The sequence below is a fragment of the Diabrotica virgifera genome, chromosome 8 (assembly GCF_917563875.1).
Source record: "Diabrotica virgifera virgifera chromosome 8, PGI_DIABVI_V3a".
NCBI lineage: Eukaryota > Metazoa > Arthropoda > Insecta > Coleoptera > Chrysomelidae > Diabrotica > Diabrotica virgifera.
In genome coordinates, this window is record NC_065450.1 from 212,240,135 (window position 1) to 212,259,437 (window position 19,303).

The following is a 19,303-nucleotide window of genomic DNA, read 5'->3' on the forward strand; positions in this document are numbered from 1 at the left end:
AAATTTCATCAATAAAAAAACAAGTTATTAGATGTATATTAGCAAATGTTTGGTATCAGCATTAATTAAAAAAATATATAAATATGTACTTACAATACGAACTGTTCTTTAAATAGTAAAGTAGGATATTTATATAAATGAGACACGTTTTTAATTAATTTAAAATTTCAGTGTCAGTTCAAGAGAAAAACAACAAAAATAGTGCTTAATTTCTATAATGTATAAGTCTACGGATGAAAAGCTCAAAGTCTTGCAATGAAGAAGACTTTGACATTACATAATATGTCAGAAAAATTACCTAACCTCCAATAAGTGCTAAATGGAAAAAAGTAAATAAAATGGCATTACAAAAAGAAAGATTCAGTAAAATTCCTGAAGATGCAGTTATTTTAACAGAGGAACAGGCTTTAATTTATCAAACCAAATTAATGAGCAATTGGCCAAATAGAAAGGATGTGTAAGCTCTGTTGAAATTTATATTTTACTTCTTTTCTAAATACTTAGTACATTTGCAAATAATAAATTTCTGAATGAATCTTTTTGTCTTGTGTAATGTAAGATGGGACTGTTAACCTTTTCATAAGCCGCAATTGCATATATTGTTCAGAATAACAGATCGGCATAATTTGAGTTATTAGTGTCTATTCATTCAGCAGAATATATCAATAATTGATATATTGCTGACACAAAAGGGCCTGTATTGACTCAATCAGTGTTGCCACAGTTCTAGGACAAAATTTAAGTAAAGCTGGTCGTTCCTAATTTTTTGGTAGAAAGCGTCAAATTTTGATTTTACACTACACGTTAGAGAAAACGGGCAGCCCACAAAATTGGTCATTTTTGAGGTCTCGAATTTTCTAAACCTGTTGCTCAATTTAAGTGATTTTTTTAATATGTTATAGCCTTGTTCTTTAACAATATCACTGTAATAATATTGTTGCTAAACAGGTAAATTTTCATTGTATACCGGGTGGACCAATCAAACTGTGTTTTTTTCTTAAAGTTCGCAACACCCTGTGGAATATTCTTATAGCATTTATAAAATACTGAAATTAAAACCCAACTATAACCTCAGGTTTTCTTAACATTCGGTTTTGTTATTCATTCATTTATGTTGGATACTAAAAAAGTTACGTACTTTAACAACTAGCGGTGTTCTTCATTAGTACAAGATGTTCCTAAATAAGCGCAACAAACTTTAAGAGGTAATTCTGTATGAAAAAAATAGTGACTGTTTGCTTTATAAACATATGTGTGTAAATGCTTCATTTCCGAGATACAGGATATTGAATTTTTTCTTACAAACTGACAATTTATTTATTGCTCTAAAACCGCTTGATATATGCAAATGAAATTTGGTAGGTTTTAAAAGGTAGTTATTATGCATTTTTTGACATACAATTAAGAATTCTATATTCACCATTAGAGTGCATACAGGTAATATGAACCGTATACGAATATTCTAGTTTGCCCTTGGGCAAACTAGCATATTGTCACAGTCAGCTTTTAGTTTTTCTGTGGCCATTTCTATTTATTGCTTTGTTGACTCATTGGTGTCAATTCTTAGATTGTTGATATTGTGGTTTATATTTTGTGCTTCTTCTGGTAGTGTTTGGACTGCACGAGATTTACTGAAATAATCTTACCATCTTTTGACTTGTTCCTGTTGTGATGTTATATCTTCACCTGTATTTCTTTTTACAATTGGTTGATAACTAGTACATATCGCCGCCGCCTACGAAAAGTATAACTCTGAAAAATGCCGTTAAGAGTAGAACTTTCAATGAACGCCGCGAAAAATATTATTTTTGATTATATGATTGTGAAAATTATAATCCCTAATAAAGTGTTAGTGAAAACATTTATTTTTTGAGGAGTATCAGCAAAAAACATCATTTCTGTTTGTGGGTCCATGAAAAGTATAATTACTAAAAAGTTTTCAGAAATAATTGTTTTCATCGGCAGAAACAGAAACAGAAAGGGAAATAATTGTTTTTGCTGTCATCTATTATGAACTAAATATTTTCGTTATAAATATTTTGGGAGTTATAATCTTCACAGACATGCATATAAAAACAAATTGTATCGCCAACACTTATCAAAGAGTTATTATTTTCACTGGAAGTGTATTAAGAATCACATTAATCATAGGTACCAGCGATATATCTTTTGTTGCCTAGTTTTTTAGTGATATTATCAAATTGTCTCATGTTTTGATATTCATTGGTGACTCTTCAGCAAGATTTTCTATCCACCTTTCTTTTCTTTCTTGACTGCCTTCTTTACAACTATATTCACTTCTCTAGAACTTTCTCCAAGTGGTTTTTTCTGTGTTTCTATGCTGGTATTTGGAATTTCTGGAAAACTGCTATTTGCTAACTTTTGATACAAGAATTTTCCAGAATTATGACTAAAGAAGTCGGTAGTTTTGTGCTCTGTTGGTTCTTAGTCCCCAACTTCTGTGACAAAAAAAAAACTTCTGTGACCAGGAGTATTATGTTCTCTCATTTGTGGCATGAAATACAACTAACAATATATTATTTTTAGGCTTGGTTTTAAATATGGATCATTAGCAATAGCCTCTGCTAGCATGTTAACAGGAATTTATTTTAACCAACATTTTAGAGGAATGTTCAGACTGCTCAACTATGGTCAAATGTCGTCCTACCTTCCAATAGCTGCCGTACCAACAGCAATATCTTTATTTTCTCACCAACAGGTAATGAGGGCACATATTATACAATTTATTATAATTGTTAGTATTTCTAAAGGTTGTAAATAGTAAATTGTGGAGGTGTAATGTCTTTCATAAAAATAGGTAGACGATGGGCTGGACATGTGTTAAGAGCAAATGAGAATTACTCACCCAGGCGAACCCTATTAGCAGGGCCAGTAGGAAATAGAAGCTGATGTAGACCAAAACTGAAAGGGAGGCACAGTGTGGACGAGGATGTGAGGAAGATCAGCGCAGCAAATGTCCCAAGATTAGCGCTGTAGGGTAATGACTGGTGAAATAGACTGGGGAAGCTCGAGGCTCAACTAGGGCTGTAGTACTACTGATGACGATGATGATAAAATTATTCAAAAATTGGTTTTTAAAAATCTCTTTTAAAGGGAAAGGCTCAAAATGTCGCCTGTCAAAATGTTCAAAGTATTTTTGAAAATTTTAAACGCAGAATGAAAGATTACGTTATTACTGAGGACTGAAAGACCCTGAAAACTTCTATAATCTTTCATTCTGCTTTTAAATTTTTCAAAAATATTTATTAATTTTCTTAGGATTCGAAAAAAATTAATGCATTTAAAACGCATTGAACATTTTGAGAGGCAACATTTTGCGCCCTTGCACTTAAAACTAGGTACTTATATTATTTGGAACAGCATAATGTAAAATCTGCAAGAAGTACAAAAGATCCACAAGGATTCCAAAAGGAAAAAGTTTTCCTGTAGTTGGCTGTATACCATATAATACAAAAAAAGAATGTGTGTGTACCTTGTACACACGTAAGAAGTTATACTTCTATTATTATGATTTCAACGAAATTAATATACTTAATAGGTTATTTGTATTTTATTTAAATATTAAAAAATATATAAAAAAAAAATCTGAATCGTCCGGAATTTGAACCTGGGACCTCTTGATCTCCGATCACACGTGCTACCACTGAGCTATATCCCTTTTGCTGTGACAGGTTACAAGATTTCTCATACATACTGACAAATTTAATACAAAAATACTTTAAATATACTTACTATTATTCTAAAACATCTTATTCCCGAGGAAGACAAATCCAAAGACACAAAAAATATAATAAATAATACATTTACTAAAAACACTAATATATCCTTTTCACTCATTTTCTTGCACTGATATATTTATACATAACTTGAAAAATTCAGCAACTAAACGGCATACTGTCTGTGTGCGCATGCGCGCAGAATTATGAAATTTTATTCTCAATCGCGCCTAAAGAAGTATAACTTCAAAAACAATAAAATCCTTTATAAAAGTTATATATTTAAGGTATCCCCATTCCACGAATATACGTTTGTTTTGGATTATTGCGACAACGAATATTTTACTATGCAAAATATGAAGAACGAAAGTAAATTGCAAATTATATTGTTGTTTATTGGAGTAATTATTAGAGCAAAATACTTTCGTACTTCTTATGTTGCACACTAAAATATTCGTTGTCGCGATAATCCAAAACAGACGTATGTTCGTGGAATACACCATTTTATAAAGGATTTTATTGTTTTTTTTTAAGTACAAAAGACTTTCAACATTTTTGGCTGAGCTAGAAAGTACAATCAACTCCAGATAGCTAGACATCTGAGCTGCTCAGTAAAGTAAATTTAGGATGTAGGATGTAGGAAAAATTAATTGTATCCAAAAGATATCTTCCAGTCTATTAAAAAAAGTTTTTATCCAGTAGTTTAGCAGTCTTCACATATGTAGCAAAAACCTTATTGCTCACAAAATTATCAATGGAAAAATTCAAATGAACTTTGGATTCAAACCAGAGAAGAATACATTAACGAACACATTACAGAGCAAAAGAGCCTATACATAAATGGTACATGTTGCAAGAATCATACGGAAAACAAATTCGATTGAGTTGGGGACCCCTGGCAGATAAGACAAGCTGGGAATACCTCCAATACGATGAAACAGCAACCTCAAAATAATTGCAATGAACTGGACATACCTAGAAGAGGCTATCTTCATCAGTAGACAAACTAAGGCTGATTGATGATGTCATATCTCTGATCACAATGATACAGGAATAAAGAGACCAATGCTCATATGGTATTCATTGATCGTGAGAAAGCATACGATAGAGTTCCTCGAGAGATTCTGTGGTTGGCACTCAATAAGAAAGGAGTCCCTGGTGAATATATAAATATTGTGAGAGATATGCATGAGGGAGTAACGACTAGTGTTAGGACAGGTGTGGGAGAGACTGATAAATTTCAGGTGAAAGTAGGATTGCAACAAGGCTCGGTGCTTAGTCCTTATTTATTCTCATTAGTTTTTAACCAGATAACAACGAAACTACAGGGTAACATTCACAGGGTGAAAGAGACTTGGAACAAAAACTGGAACAGTGGAGACAAGCTCTGGAGGAAAAAGGTTTAAAACTTAGTAAAACAAAAACAGAGTATTGGGAATGTTCATTTAAAGATGGAGTTACTACAAATAAAATGGTATTTTTGGATGGTGAAATGATTGTGAAAAGCAATAGTTTTAACGACGTTCTACACCTTCGGCAAAGAATTAAGGATTTGCATGAGATTTTAGTAAGTTATAGTTTACTTAAAAAAACTAAGACTTGATTTTTTAAAAATTGTTTTACCGTGCCGTTTAATTACTATTAAGGGTCAAAGTTAAGTTTTAACATGGGCTCTTATGGGAATTCTTAAAAAGTTAATAACTTTTGACCCAAATTACGATTTTTAATTATTTGTGCTTAAATTAAAGGTTTTTTTGTAAGGAATAATATATTAAAAAATGAGGATTGTTTACCGTACCATTTATTTTTAATTTATTTATTATAATTAATTCCGTAATTTATTCCGCAATTTCCGTAATATATTATAATTTATTTTTATAAAGTATTCAATACTGAAATATATGATTTGAGTATTCTGCTATAAATGCATTGTTACCAACTTTCGCTTGCATATAAGTTTCCCCCCTTTCCTCTGAGAGGCATACCCCGCAACGAAGGTGTAGAACGTCGTTAAGTACCTAGGATCGGTATTACAGAGTAATGGAGAAATAGATGGAGATGCATGCAGTAGAATTAGGGCTGGATGGATGAAGTGGAAGGAAGCGAGTGGTGTGTTGTGTGACAGAAAAGTTCCAATGAAGCTGAGAGGAAAATTCTATAAAACAGCCATAAGACCGGCTATGATCTACGGAACGGAATGTTGGGCAGTGAAAAAGAAAGAGGAACAACGAATGCATGTGGCGGAAATGAGAATGCTTAGATGGATGAGTGGAGTGACAAAAAAGGATAAAATTAGAAATAAGTATATTAGGGAAGTCTAGGTGTGGCACCAATTTCAATGCCAAAATGAGAGAGCATAGGTTAAGATGGTTTGGTCATGTTCAACGTCGAGACGTTAATCACCCAATACGAAGAATAGCTGAAGTGCAGATTCCTGGAAGGAGTAGGAGAGGAAGACCAAAGAAGACCTGGGAGGAGACGATAAGGCAGGACATGTTGGTAAAGGGGATTAACATTGATATGGCCCAAGATAGAATTGTGTGGAGAAATGCAATTAGGGAAGCCGACCCCGCATAGGGATAAGGCAAAGAGAATGATGATGACTGTCACAGTTTGGCACACAAATATAAACGGTGTATTATATCATTCTAACACAGAAAATGTTTGCATAAATGATTAACATTAATTGTATTTTTTTTAGTTTGTTCTAGGCTCACTGTTACTGGACCGAAAACAATGTCCAGTATGCTTACAAACAAGAGCCTCAGCGATACAGGCATTAGGTGGATGCTTACTGCCCTTAGTTTTGTCACCAATTACCTCATTGGCGGTAGGTATAGCATTTTATTGTTCATACTGTTATCGGTTCTAGTTAAAATTAGCCAAGTTAAACCAAAGCTTGTCGAACAGCCAATATAGACCAGTAAAGATCTGCGAAAAAACGTCTATTTTTGGATGTGAGAGGTGGCATTCGGATTTTTGCAGATAAAGTTAGGTGGCACCTTCAGTAATATTAATTGACTTATGCTCCTTCTCAAATATGCCCGAAACATTAATAAAAAAATTAAAATATTTAAAAATTTCGAAAAACATCGATTTTTTCTGCTTTCTTTGCTTATAACTTTAAAACGATTCGTTTTGGAACAAAGTCGTAGAGAAATAAAATAAAGATAATTGAATTTTGTATGATATACGACTGGTAAAAAATGTCTTAAGTGATTACCTTTTCTGCAATATAGCAATAAATACAAAATAAGGGGGCAAAATGAGTCTGTTGTTATTCAATATTTTTAAGCACTTTGGTGGCACTTAGAACCTTAGTAATTCGCTTAGAAAATTCTTTGTAACATACTTAAATCGTGTACCAAATGTCATTAAAATCGACCTAATAAATTTTGCATAATAAATTTGCAATCTGCGGAGGGACCGCAAACGTTCGGAAACAATTAGCGTCTCTTTGCAAAGACAATGACGTCGACTTTGCAAAGTAACAAGACACTTACTCAACAGACACTACACATTACTCCCCTGACTTAGTGATAAGTTATACAATTACGTGGCTAAAGGTTCTAGTTCTAAACCAAAGCCAGAATCAGAGAAAAAAAAAATTTGCAATCTAAATGTTTTTAAAAAAGTTCAAATTTTTTAAAATCTTTCTGAACAAAAAGTAGACCATTTAGAAGTTGGCTAATTTTTTTTACATATAAAGAGATGCTTTACCTATCTAATAAACTTTACAGAATTAAAATCGGATTATTTAAGGGGCCCCAGCAATGTTTTAAATGTATAAACAATTTTTTGGCTTATCAACAAATAGCTTTGTTTAATAATAAAAAAATTAATTTTTAGCAATGCAAATAATTAAAACCGGTATAATTTGACTTAAACTTTCAAATGCTGTCAGCAGAATTGCTATTTTATTTTTTAATCAAACGTTATTCGCGTTCAAAAATTGCAATTTCTCGATTTTTTGAAAGTTCCACCGCGTTTATCTCGAAAACTACGCATCCTACGAAAAAACTTGTAAGAACAATTTTTGCTTAGAATTACCCAGGAAATACAAAAAAAAATGTTTTATTTTGCGAAAAATCGATTTTATGTAATTTCTTAAGTTCTTTGTTTATAACAATCTTATAGACATCCGGATCAACTGTTACCCAAAAAATTCGTGTTCTACGGGTCAAAATACATAAAAAAACTTGGGTAAGTCCATCTAAATAAAGGAGCCCGTAGCACCCCCTCCTGGCCACAGCACTAATTTGTTTATAAGCCAAAAAATTGTTTATAACTTTAAAACATTGCTGAGGCTGCTTAAATAATCCGATTTCAATTCTGTAAAGTGCATTAGATAGGTGGAGTACTTCTTTATATGTAAAAAAATTGACAAATCTTTGTATGTTCTAGTTTTTGTTGTCCAAGATTTTAAAAATTTTTAATTTTTTAAAAAAAGTTTAGATTGAAAAATTATTATGCAAAATCTAGTAAGTCAATTTTAATGAAATTTGGTGTACGGTTTTAGCACATTACAAAAATTTTCTAAGCGAATTAGGAAGGTTCCAAGTGTAACCTAAGTGATGTAAAATCATTGAATAAGGACAGGCTTGTTTTGCCCCCTTATTTTATATTTATTGCTATTTTGAAGCAAGGGTGATAAATTAAGACATTTTTAACCAATCGCATCGGATAGAAAATTTAATTATCTTTGTTTTATTCCTATAGGACTTTGTTCTAAAATGAATAGTTTTTAAGTTATAAGCAAAAAAAGTAGAAAAAAAAAACGAAATTTTTTGAAATTTTTAAATATTTTATTTTTTTTTTTTTTTATTAATGTTCCGGGCATATTTGAGAAGGAGCATAGATTAATTATTATTAACGAAGTTATCACCTAACTTTATCCGCAAAAATCGGAATGCCACCTCTCACATCCACCTAAAAACAGATCCTTACTGGTCTAATAAGAAAGGTACTGAATGTAGGATCAGAGAATATTACCAAATATATCACTGGAGGAAGTTCAACATTCTCTCAAAAATATGAAAAATAATGGAGCTCTGGGGGAAGTTGGTGTAGTCATTGAACTAGGAGCTCCACTTTTCGATATTACGAATCCAAACACTTTTTAATGTATGTTTGCATAACGAAAACATTCCAAATAAATTGATAACTTCAGTTACAATCCATTTCATAAGAAAGTAGATAAATTAGATTTTGATAAATATATGTCACGGAACAAATGACCATCTTCTTCTTCTTCTTCTTCTTCTTCTTCTTCTTCTTCTTCTTCTTCTTCTTCTTCTTCTTCTTCTTCTGGTAGCACTACAACCCAGGGTGGGTCTTGGCTGACAGCACAACTCGCTTCCATCTGGAACGGTCGTCCATGATAGTTGGGTCAGTGGGTAGCCCCTTCTTTCTTCTTCTTCCTTCTTGTATGTAGGCTTTAAAGCCTGTTTCTTCTTCAATATTAGCCTCTTAAATTATTTAAGTTATCGCACCATATTTTTCTTGGTCTGCCAATACTTCTGCGTCCGTTTGGTGACTTATCTCGTGCTATTCGTACTATCCTATCCTCTGCCATTCTACTAATGTGTTCGTTCCACTCCTGTTTCCGTTTTGTCACTCATCCATTTATGTCTTCTACATTGCATGATCTTATGTTTTCGCTTCTCTCCCTATCCAACAGACTTTTCCCTGATATTCGTCGGATTATTTTCATTTCTGTTGTTTCTAGTAGTCGTCTCGTTGTAGACGTATCAGGTCTTGTCTCCGCCGTGTATGTCATTATAGGTCTAATTGCTGCTTTATAGATTCTTGCTTTTATGCCTTGTCTTAGGTGTTTGTTCTTCCAGATTGTGTTATTAAGGGAATCCGCCGCTTTACTTGCTTTTAAGCTTTGTTGTCGTACTTCCTCTTCAACATTTCTGTAACTGGTTATATCTATTCCCAGATATCTAAACCTTGCTTCCTGCTTTATTATTTTCTCATCAATTTCGATTTTACATCGTAGTGGGTATTTAGATGTTGTCATACATTTGGTTTTTTTCTGTTGATATTATCATATTGTATTTTTTGGCTGTTGTATTGAAGATGTGTATTAATCTTTGGAGATCGTCTTCAGTCTCGGCGATTATTGCGGCGTCGTCTGCATAACATAATGTTTGGATTTCTTTGTTCTCCATTCTGTAACCATCACCTTTACGTACTGCTTCTATTATTTCTTCCATTATTATATTAAAGAGCAGTGGGCTTAATGAGTCACCTTGTCTGACTCCGCTTTGTACTGGTATAAACTGCGTTAGTTTTCCATTTATCTTTGCCTGTATTCGATTATGAAAATAGATGTTTTCGATGGTTTGTATAATATTGATTGGTATGTTTCTTCTATACAGTGAATGTAAGACGTCTTCGACTTGGATGCGATCGAAAGCCTTTGTCAGGTCTATAAAATGGCCTTTTCTGTGATTTGTCTCAGTACAAATATGGCGTCTACGCAGGATCTTCCGGATCTGAATCCTTGTTCATCTGATAAAGTTGTTAGTTTATTGATTTTGATGGTTAGGACTTTTGTGGTTAGCTTAAGTGCGGTGTTCAGTAGATTTATACCTCTATAATTGTTGGGGTCTTCTTTGTCTCCGTTCTTGAACATTGGTATCATTATGCTGTTTCTGCATGTGTCTGGTATCTTGCAGTGCAATATTAGTTTTTGTATAAGTTTTGTCATCTCTAGTGTTATACTTTCTCCTCCGTATTTTAGAAGCTCGTTGGTTATTCCGTCTGGTCCTGGTGACTTTCTGTTTTTGAGTGAATTTATGGCTATATCTACTTCCTGAAAACTGATTTCTTTAAACAGTTCCGTCAAGTATCTTTCCCATTCTTTTGCTGGTATGTTATTGTATTCCTTCAATTCTGCCATTTCTTTCCGTTGGTTTCTTATGAATCTCCATATTTGTTTTTGCGTTCTGTAGAAGTCTCTTTCCATCCTTTTTGTAAACCAGTGTTCATAATTTTCCAAATGTAAGTGAAAATTTGTGTAGGCATTGAAAAGGAGTTGAAACAAGTTGTCAAATGATGTATACTTATTATCTTCTTCTTCAGATGCAAATCCACTAATGGATGTCAGCGATCACATTTTCCATTAACTATCTATTTCTTGCAATGTGTATCAGAGATTGAATGTCATTATTCCCTGTCCATTGCCTTATGTTTCGGATCCAGGAAATTGTCTTGCGTCCTATTCCTCTCTTGCCTTCAATTTCACCTCTGTTATAAGTTGAAGGAACTGGTATTTTTCGTTTCACATGATGTGACCCAGATCTTCCTTTTCTTGATGGTTTCGAAAAGTTGCCGGTCTTGGTAGATTCTCTTAAGGACATATCTATATCTACATTTGTGACTTTCGCCGTCCATGGTATCTTTAGGATACGGCGATAAAGCCACCTTTCGAAGGCTTCCAATTTGTTTATATCCCTCGTTTTGAGTGTCCAGCCCTCTACTCTATACGTAGCACTTATATATAACAGCACTACAGGCCTTAGAGGCCATCTATATCTACATTTGTGACTTTCGCCGTCCATGGTATCTTTAGGATACGGCGATAAAGCCACCTTTCGAAGGCTTCCAATTTGTTTATATCCCTCGTTTTGAGTGTCCAGCCCTCTACTCTATACGTAGCACTTATATATAACAGCACTATAGGCCTTAGAGGCCCTTGGCTTCGATAGTCTTGACTAATTTCTTCCACTTTTTGCGGTCCTGTACTTGTCCTCTCCAGTCTTTTGTACCCATTTCTTCTAGGTCAGTCTGAACGGCATCAAACCACTTCCTTCGTGGTCTCCTTTTCTTCCCTTGTTCTCCTGCTGATAAAACTCTTAGGACGTTTCTTTCTTATGGCATTCGTAAAACATGACCCAACCATCTAACTCTCTGTGCCTTGATTTTCTGAGTTATTTTAGGTTTCTTATACATTTCCACTAGCTCCTGGTTTGTTCTTCTGCGCCATTCCTCGTTAGCTTCCTTTATACCACCAAAAATTGTTCTCAATATTTTTCTCTCCCAGATCTGTAGCTTTTTTCTACTTTTTTGTTCATTGTCCAAGTTTCACATGCATACAACATCGTTGGTCTCACTATTGTTTCATACGCTCTAATCTTGGCTGCCCTGGACACGTTTTTTGCCTTCAACAGTGCGTTTAATGAACCTACTGCTTTGCTACCTTTTAACTACCGTTTATCTATCTCTCTCTCTCTCTCTCTCTTCGTCTCCTCTATTTGTAACTGTTACTCCAAGGTACTCAAATTCAGTTACCTTCTCAAATTTATAATCTTTGTCGTTTGTCCTTAGAGTAATTCACTTATTTTCTTCAGCGTTTTCTCCTCTCATTTCCATATACTTGGTTTTTCCTTGGTTTATAGTCGGGCCATATTTTTTTGCTTCTTCTTCAAATTGCTTGAACATTTTTTGAAGTTCTATTCTTGAACGTGTCAGAAACACCAAGTCATCTGCAAAACCTATACAGTGTTGTCTTCTGTTAAGAATCGTGCCGCTTCTCTGGATATTGTCTCCTCTAATTATCTTTTCCAGCACTAGATTAAATAAGTCTGTTGACAGGAGGTCCCCTTGTTTTAATCCTCTGTTGACGTTAAACTGATTTGAAAAACTGCCTTCTATCATGACTTTATTGACTGTGTTGGTTAACGTCATTTTTACTAATCGTGTCAGTTTCTCTGATATTCCTAGTGCTCTCATTGCTTCGTATAGCCCGTTTCGTGAGATGGAGTCGTAAGCCTGTTTAAAATCGATAAAAAGCATATGCAAGCCTAGATTTTGTTCATAACTATTGTTTTGTAATAACTTTAGCAAACAAATTTGATCGGTTGTTCCTCTTCCCTGTCTGAAACCAGCCTGGTATTCTCCTATTATCTCTTATTCATAAGCTTTCAATCTAGTTCTTATAATTTTTGCTAATACCTTATTCACCACTTCTAACAGTGCGATTCCTCTGTAATTTTCACATATGGTCTTATCACCTTTCTTGTGAATTGGGCAGATGAGTGCTGTGTTCCATTGCTCCGGCATTTTTTCGTTATCCCATATTTTCTTTATAAGTCCAGCTATTTTTTGCTGCAGTATATTTCCTCCTACCTTTAATATCTCTGCTGGCACTCCGCTTTCTCCGGCACTTTTATTATTTTTTAGGTCGTTTATTACTGTTATTATCTCCCTTTCTGTCGGTGCTTGTGTTTGTTGTGGTTCCGCTTGTTCGATTTCTTGCCCTCGCTGTTGCATTTCTGTTTCTGTTTGAGCTTTATCGTTTAATAATTCTCCGAAGTATTCTGCCTATCTTTTCAATTTTTCTGTCTTGTCTCCCAGCAACATACCATCTTTATTTCTGCAAAACATTGTGCATTTATTTTGAGTCCCTTGTGTTTTTTTACTCCTTGATAAAAATTTTTAACTTCTTTTAGGACATAGTTTTCTTCTATTATTTCTAGTTGCTTTTCCAGTGATTTTCTCTTCTTTTGCCTACATAATCGCTTAGCTTCTCTTCTTTTGTCTTTATAATACTCTTTACTTTTTTCTGTGTTGCTTCTAATATTTTTCATTTTTGCGTTGTTTCTCTGCTCTAGAATTCTTTTGCAGTCCTCATCAAACCATTGTTCTCTCTTTTCTTTTTCTGCTTTCCCAATGCTAAGGTCTGCCGCTTCTATCACAGCTGCTTGTATTAGTTCCCATTCCTCTTCTATGTTTCCGGTCGTGATTCTTTCCAATCTCTTGTTTATCTCTTCCTCTGTTCTTTTTGCTACCTCTTTATCTTGGAGTCGCTCTAATTGGTATTTTTTCCGTTGTGTTCCTTTTCTTAGTAGTTTGGGAATTTCTTGCTTAAGTTTGACTATTGTCAATATATGATCACTATCCGCGTCTGCTCCTCTGTAGCTTCTACAATCAGTCACAGATCTGTTGTGTTTTCTGTCAACGAGAACATGGTCTATTTGGTTTCTCGTTATACGTAGCACTTAGTAAACCTTAATCTCAGTTGAAGATCGAACTCTGAACAGGTCAGTACCTTCCTGAATTTTACGAAAGCTTGTCGAGCTTGCTCAATGCGACATTTTACTTCCCTGTCCGATGCCCAGTCTTCAAAAAGCCACGTTGCCAGGTACAAGTAGGAAAAATGAAAGAATACCCATGAACGAACATATAAAACACGCTGTATTTTCCTGTCACCGTGTCACACAAAAAATTGGCCAGCGCAAGTACATGTAATAATTATTGTTACATGTACTTGCACTGGACAATTTTCTTTCTGACACGGTGACAGGAAAATACAGCGTGTTTTATAAGTTCGTTCATGGGTATTCTTTCATTTTTCCGACTGTATTTAAATTTGCTTACTCTTTCAATAGACTTGTACTCTGGGCTAATTAGCAAAATACAAGGAAAAGTTATTTACCAGCAATTTTATTGCTGGAATCGAATCTTATTATTGTATGTATTAATAATATAGATATGCAAAGTCCGCAGATAGTGTGCTACTTTTTTATAAACAAAATGGCGCCCGAAAATCGTGTTTTTTTGAATTTTTGCTCTATAACTCCAAAGATTTTAACTTTAGACCAAAAGCACCCAAATAAAAATTCACCGCAATTAAATTCTGCATAGGGACGTGTTTTTTCCGTTCTACTTCGACGAAAACTTTCCCCGGAAAAAGCGGGTTTTTCCAACAAAATCTTTAATTTTCAAATAAACTTTTAGATAAGTAGTTGTTAATCAATAATTAAATAACTTGGTAATGTAAAAGCCCTTTCCGTATATATTATAATTCCAGAAGTCTATGGAAATTGAATGAACAGTTTAGCCACAATTGAAATGTTAATCAAAAAATTACGGTCGCTATAATAACGACAATAATTATGATGCATAAGAATAACTATGATTTTTTCATAAAAAGACACTATACCTATCTAATTTACTTTACAGAATTGAAATTGGACTATTTAAGCGGCCTCAGGAATATTTTAAAATTATAAACAATTTTTTGGTTTATAAACAAATAGAATATCTCGGGAAATATTAAATTAAATTAAATTGTGAAAACGGTATTCAAAAGACAGCGGCAGGACGCTTCTTTTAAAAGAAAAAACGTTTAATTATGACGAGTGGTTCCTGAGATACAACCGGTCAAAGTTGACCGGAATTTACGGCAACGATATAAACAGTAGGATCATAATTTTCCAACCATCACCTTTTTATTTTTGTCCTCTTTCTCCACACCAATTTTCATATCTTTAAAATTCTCATAACATATATTATTATAATAAAGACTATCGATAATACGTGTGAAAATTGCCAAAAATAGCAAAATTCCAATCAAAAATTAGGTTGAAGAAAATGTAACCCTCAAAGTTAAAAATCGGTGTACGTTAACAAAATGCATTTTCTCGGCTTCCCATGGAGCAATTTCCTTCATTCTTTTTTTGTTCCCTAATAACTCGAGTAGAGCCATCGAACTAACGCATTATTAAATGTCAAACTTGCTTTTGTTTTGTTATAATAGATTAAGTTATTTATAAGAACAGAAAATTACATATTTTTTCCAGTTGTAGGCTTTTTTTAGATAAACTTACTGCAAGTGTACCTTTTAAAGTTAAAAACATAAATATTCTCATTTGAAAGCTGTATAATTATTTAAACAATTTTTATTTAAACAAATTAAAATAATATGTTATAATAAATAAATTAGTTTATTATAACAAAAGAAAAGCAAGTTTGACATTTAATAATGCGTTAGTTCGATGGCTCTACTCGAGTTACTTGGGAACAAAAAAAGAATGAAGAAAATTGCTCCATGGGAAGCCGAGAAAATGCATTTTTTTAACGTATACCGATTTTGAACTTTGAGGGTTACATTTTCTCCAACCTAATGTTTGATTGGAATTTTGCTATTTTTGGCAATTTTCACACGTATTATCGATAGTTTTTATTATAATAATATATGTTATGAGGATTTTAAAGATATGAAAATTGGTGTGGTGAAAGAGGACAAAAATAAAATGGTGATGGTTCGAAAATTATGATCCTATTGTTTATATCTTTGCCGTAAATATCGGTCAACTTTGACCGGTTGTATCTCAGGAACTACACGTCATAATTAAACGTTTTTTCTTTTAGAAGAAGCGTCCTGCCGCGGTCTTTCGAATACCGTTTTCAAAATTTAATTTAGTTTAATATTTCCCGAGATATTCTATTTGTTTATAAGCCAAAAAATTGTTTATAATTTTAAAATATTCCTGAGGCCGCCTAAATAGTCCAATTTCAATTCTGTAAAGTACATTGGATAGTTATAGTGTCTTTTTATGAAAAAATCATACTTATTCTTATGCATCATAATTATTGTCGTTATTATAGCGACCGTAAATTTTTCATTAACATTTCAATTGTTGCTAAACTGTTCATTCAATTTCCATCGGCTTCTGGAATTATAATATATACGGAAAGGGCTTTTATGTTACCAAGTTATTTAATTATTGATTAACAAGTACTTATCTAAAAGTTTAGTTGAAAATTAAAGATTTTGTTGGAAAAACCCGCTTTTTCCGGCGAAAGTTTTCGTCGAAGTAAACCGGAAAAAACATGTCTCTATGCAGAATTTAATCGCGGTGAATTTTTATTTGGGTGTTTTTGGTCTAAAGTTAAAATCTTTGGAGTTATAAAGCAAAAATTGAAAAAACACGATTTTCGGGCGCCATTTTGTTTATAAAAAAGTAGCACACTATCTGCGGACTTTGCATATCTATATTATTAATATATACAATCATAAGATTCGATTCCAGCAATAAAATTGCTGGTAAATAACTTTTCCCAAAAATGGCCTATTCTCCGATAATCAGCCCAGACTATTGGTATTCAGTGTTATGGTGGAGTATTCCAGTGCATCCAGGTTTCTGGAGATGATCATGAATTTGGTATTTTTGGTATTAATCTCTAATTCCATTCGCTTATTGTATTCTCCGATTATAGTGACAATTTGTTGAAGATCGGCTATGTTGTCACAAATTAAGACACCGTCATCAGCATATCTTATGTTGTTGATCAATACTCCATTCACTTTGATTCCCATCTCTGCATCTTCCAAAGACTCTTGGAATATGGCTTCCGAATAAATGTTAAATAAAAGAAGGAGAAAGCACACATACCTGTCGAACACCCCTTCATGGGTTTGGATATAGAATTGTCTATTTTTAATTGTGCCCTTTGATACCAGTACAAGTTTTCAACGCATCTTATGTCTTTTTGGTCTAGATCAAGTTTTTGAGGATCTGCATTAACTTGTGGTGTTGGACACGATCAATGCACACCATATCTAATATTTACTATATTACTTAAAATTATATTACAAAATTGCGCCCTTTTATTAATTATACAGTCGAACCCGCTTATTAGAGTACCGGTTATAGGAATATCCCGGTTTATGGAATATAAATTTGAGGTCCCGAAACTTTTCCATTTACCCTTTAATAAATTTATCCGTTTATTGGAATAGGGTTTAGTAACCTAATACCGCTTTTTAGAATAATTTTTTCAGGTCAACAAATAAATTTTTACGTACAATTTCCTAAAAATTTTTAATTTGCCTGGTATACTGATTTGTCGGTAAGAGCTTCGAGAGCCTGCTGTTTTGTATATTATATTGCGGTTTGTCAGGTACATAATAAACACTTTAACACTTAAACATGAAATAATTTCATTTGTAAACTAAAAGGGGTAGTTCCCTGGGTTGGCTGTATACCTTATAGTTAAACAAACTGGAACATGAAGTAAAACCACTTCTATGTAAAAGGTATATTTACTAAAAATTTTAAAATCCCAATGGATTGAATAAAATGTGTTCATCTGAACGTTTTCGAACCTATCGGTCCATCATCAGTGAATCTAAAATCAAATAAGTAATCCCACTATTACAATTAAAAAGATGGTTGAAATTTTGAAAGTTAAAAAAGTGTGGTTAGGATTACTTATTTGAATACTTGCAAAATAGCCCCAGAACCAAACAATGGTTGTGATTATAAATTAATCTACATAGTGTTAAAATAATATTGTAAAGGCTAAACGCCGATGTTCATGGATATAACCCTGGGAACATGGTGATACTTTACCCGAGGACAAAATCAACCATCTAGGGGGCCTACGATGGTTGATTGGGTCCTCGGGTAGAGTATCACCATGTTCCCAGAGGTTATATCCATGAACATCGGCGTTTAGCCTTTACAATATTATCTTAACACTATGTAGATTAATTTATAATCACAACCATTGTTTGGTTCTGATGATGGACCGATAGGTTCGAAAACGTTGAGATGAACACATTTTATTCAATCCATTGGGATTTTAAAATTTTTAGTAAATATACCTTTTACATAGAAGTGGTTTTACTTCATGTTCCAGTTTGTTTAATTTCATTTGTCTACAAATTTCTTTGGTACATTGCCACACACTTAACTGTTTTTGGAAACAGCATTTTTCTATAAGATTATTTATTACCAATAGTTGATCGTTTGTTCGGAAGTCTTTTCTAAAACCCAATTCCAATTCATTGTCTAATCGTTTCGTAATTATATTTGTAATTAGATTATAAATTTTTATTGACATAAAAAGACCTAAAACCATATGCATATGCATATTGACATAGTATGTACTATTATAACGTATATTCGGTACACTTATTTCAGCTAGCCACCAATGATCGGTTATTAGAATATCCCGCTTCTTATAAGAATATTTTTGCTTGGCACGAAGGCTATTCTTATAAGCGGGTTCGACTGTATTACTTAAAGGCCATAAATACTCTGAACAAGTAACTTTATTCATGCTGTATACCTAAAGGTAGCGATGAGTGGTATATTTATTCAAAAAGTCTTTATATACGCGCGTTATATAGTTTTGTTTCTATGTTTTAGCTAGTCCATCGATACCACACATACGACATGCCTTACATAACGAAAGAACCACGAAAAGCCTTCCAGGTTCTAGCAAAAATGTTCAAACCGATCAAGAATGTGACGTTTTACTTGTTTTTGGGGCATGCGTTCCTCGCCAGTGTGGTGACCTACTTAGAGGCTGATTCGATCAACACTGTTGACATGAAATTAGCACTGGCAGAACAAGAAGAAGAGTTTCGTAGTTGAACGACAATGAAATGCATCGATGTGATAATTGTTTTGTAAATATATTTAGTGTTTTTTAAAAAGTATTTTGTTTTTTATTATACCTACTCAAGAAAAGGATCGTTAATTTTTAAAGCAAATAGAAGCTGGGGCGAAAAGTAAAAGTTTGTCTTTTAGTCCATTCACTCACGGTAAAATATTGCAAAACCTCCGAATTTTAAACAACGGCTTGGATTGACATGAAAAGCATACACATAAGTCAAAGAAAAAAAGTGATATTGTGCTGATATGTGCTTGAGAGTACGTGTTGAACTTGTTTTACAAAATAGCGAAAGAGATTCCGAAATATATAAGGTACATTCCATGTCAAATCACTTAGGGAAAAAATTTTGGATCTCCGATTTGTCT

General features: G+C 33.4%; 1 protein-coding gene across 1 annotated transcript; it reads left to right on the top strand.

Moving 5' to 3' along the window:
- Positions 1-185: 185 nt before the first annotated feature.
- LOC114331777 (uncharacterized) lies at positions 186-18,981 on the top strand. The gene is made up of 4 exons (XM_028281429.2): positions 186-457; positions 2,548-2,719; positions 6,439-6,567; positions 18,689-18,981. Exons 1-4 carry the CDS (start codon positions 339-341, stop codon positions 18,914-18,916), a joined length of 648 nt encoding a protein of 215 aa, XP_028137230.1. The 5' UTR covers positions 186-338; the 3' UTR covers positions 18,917-18,981.
- The last annotated feature ends 322 nt before the right edge of the window (positions 18,982-19,303 follow it).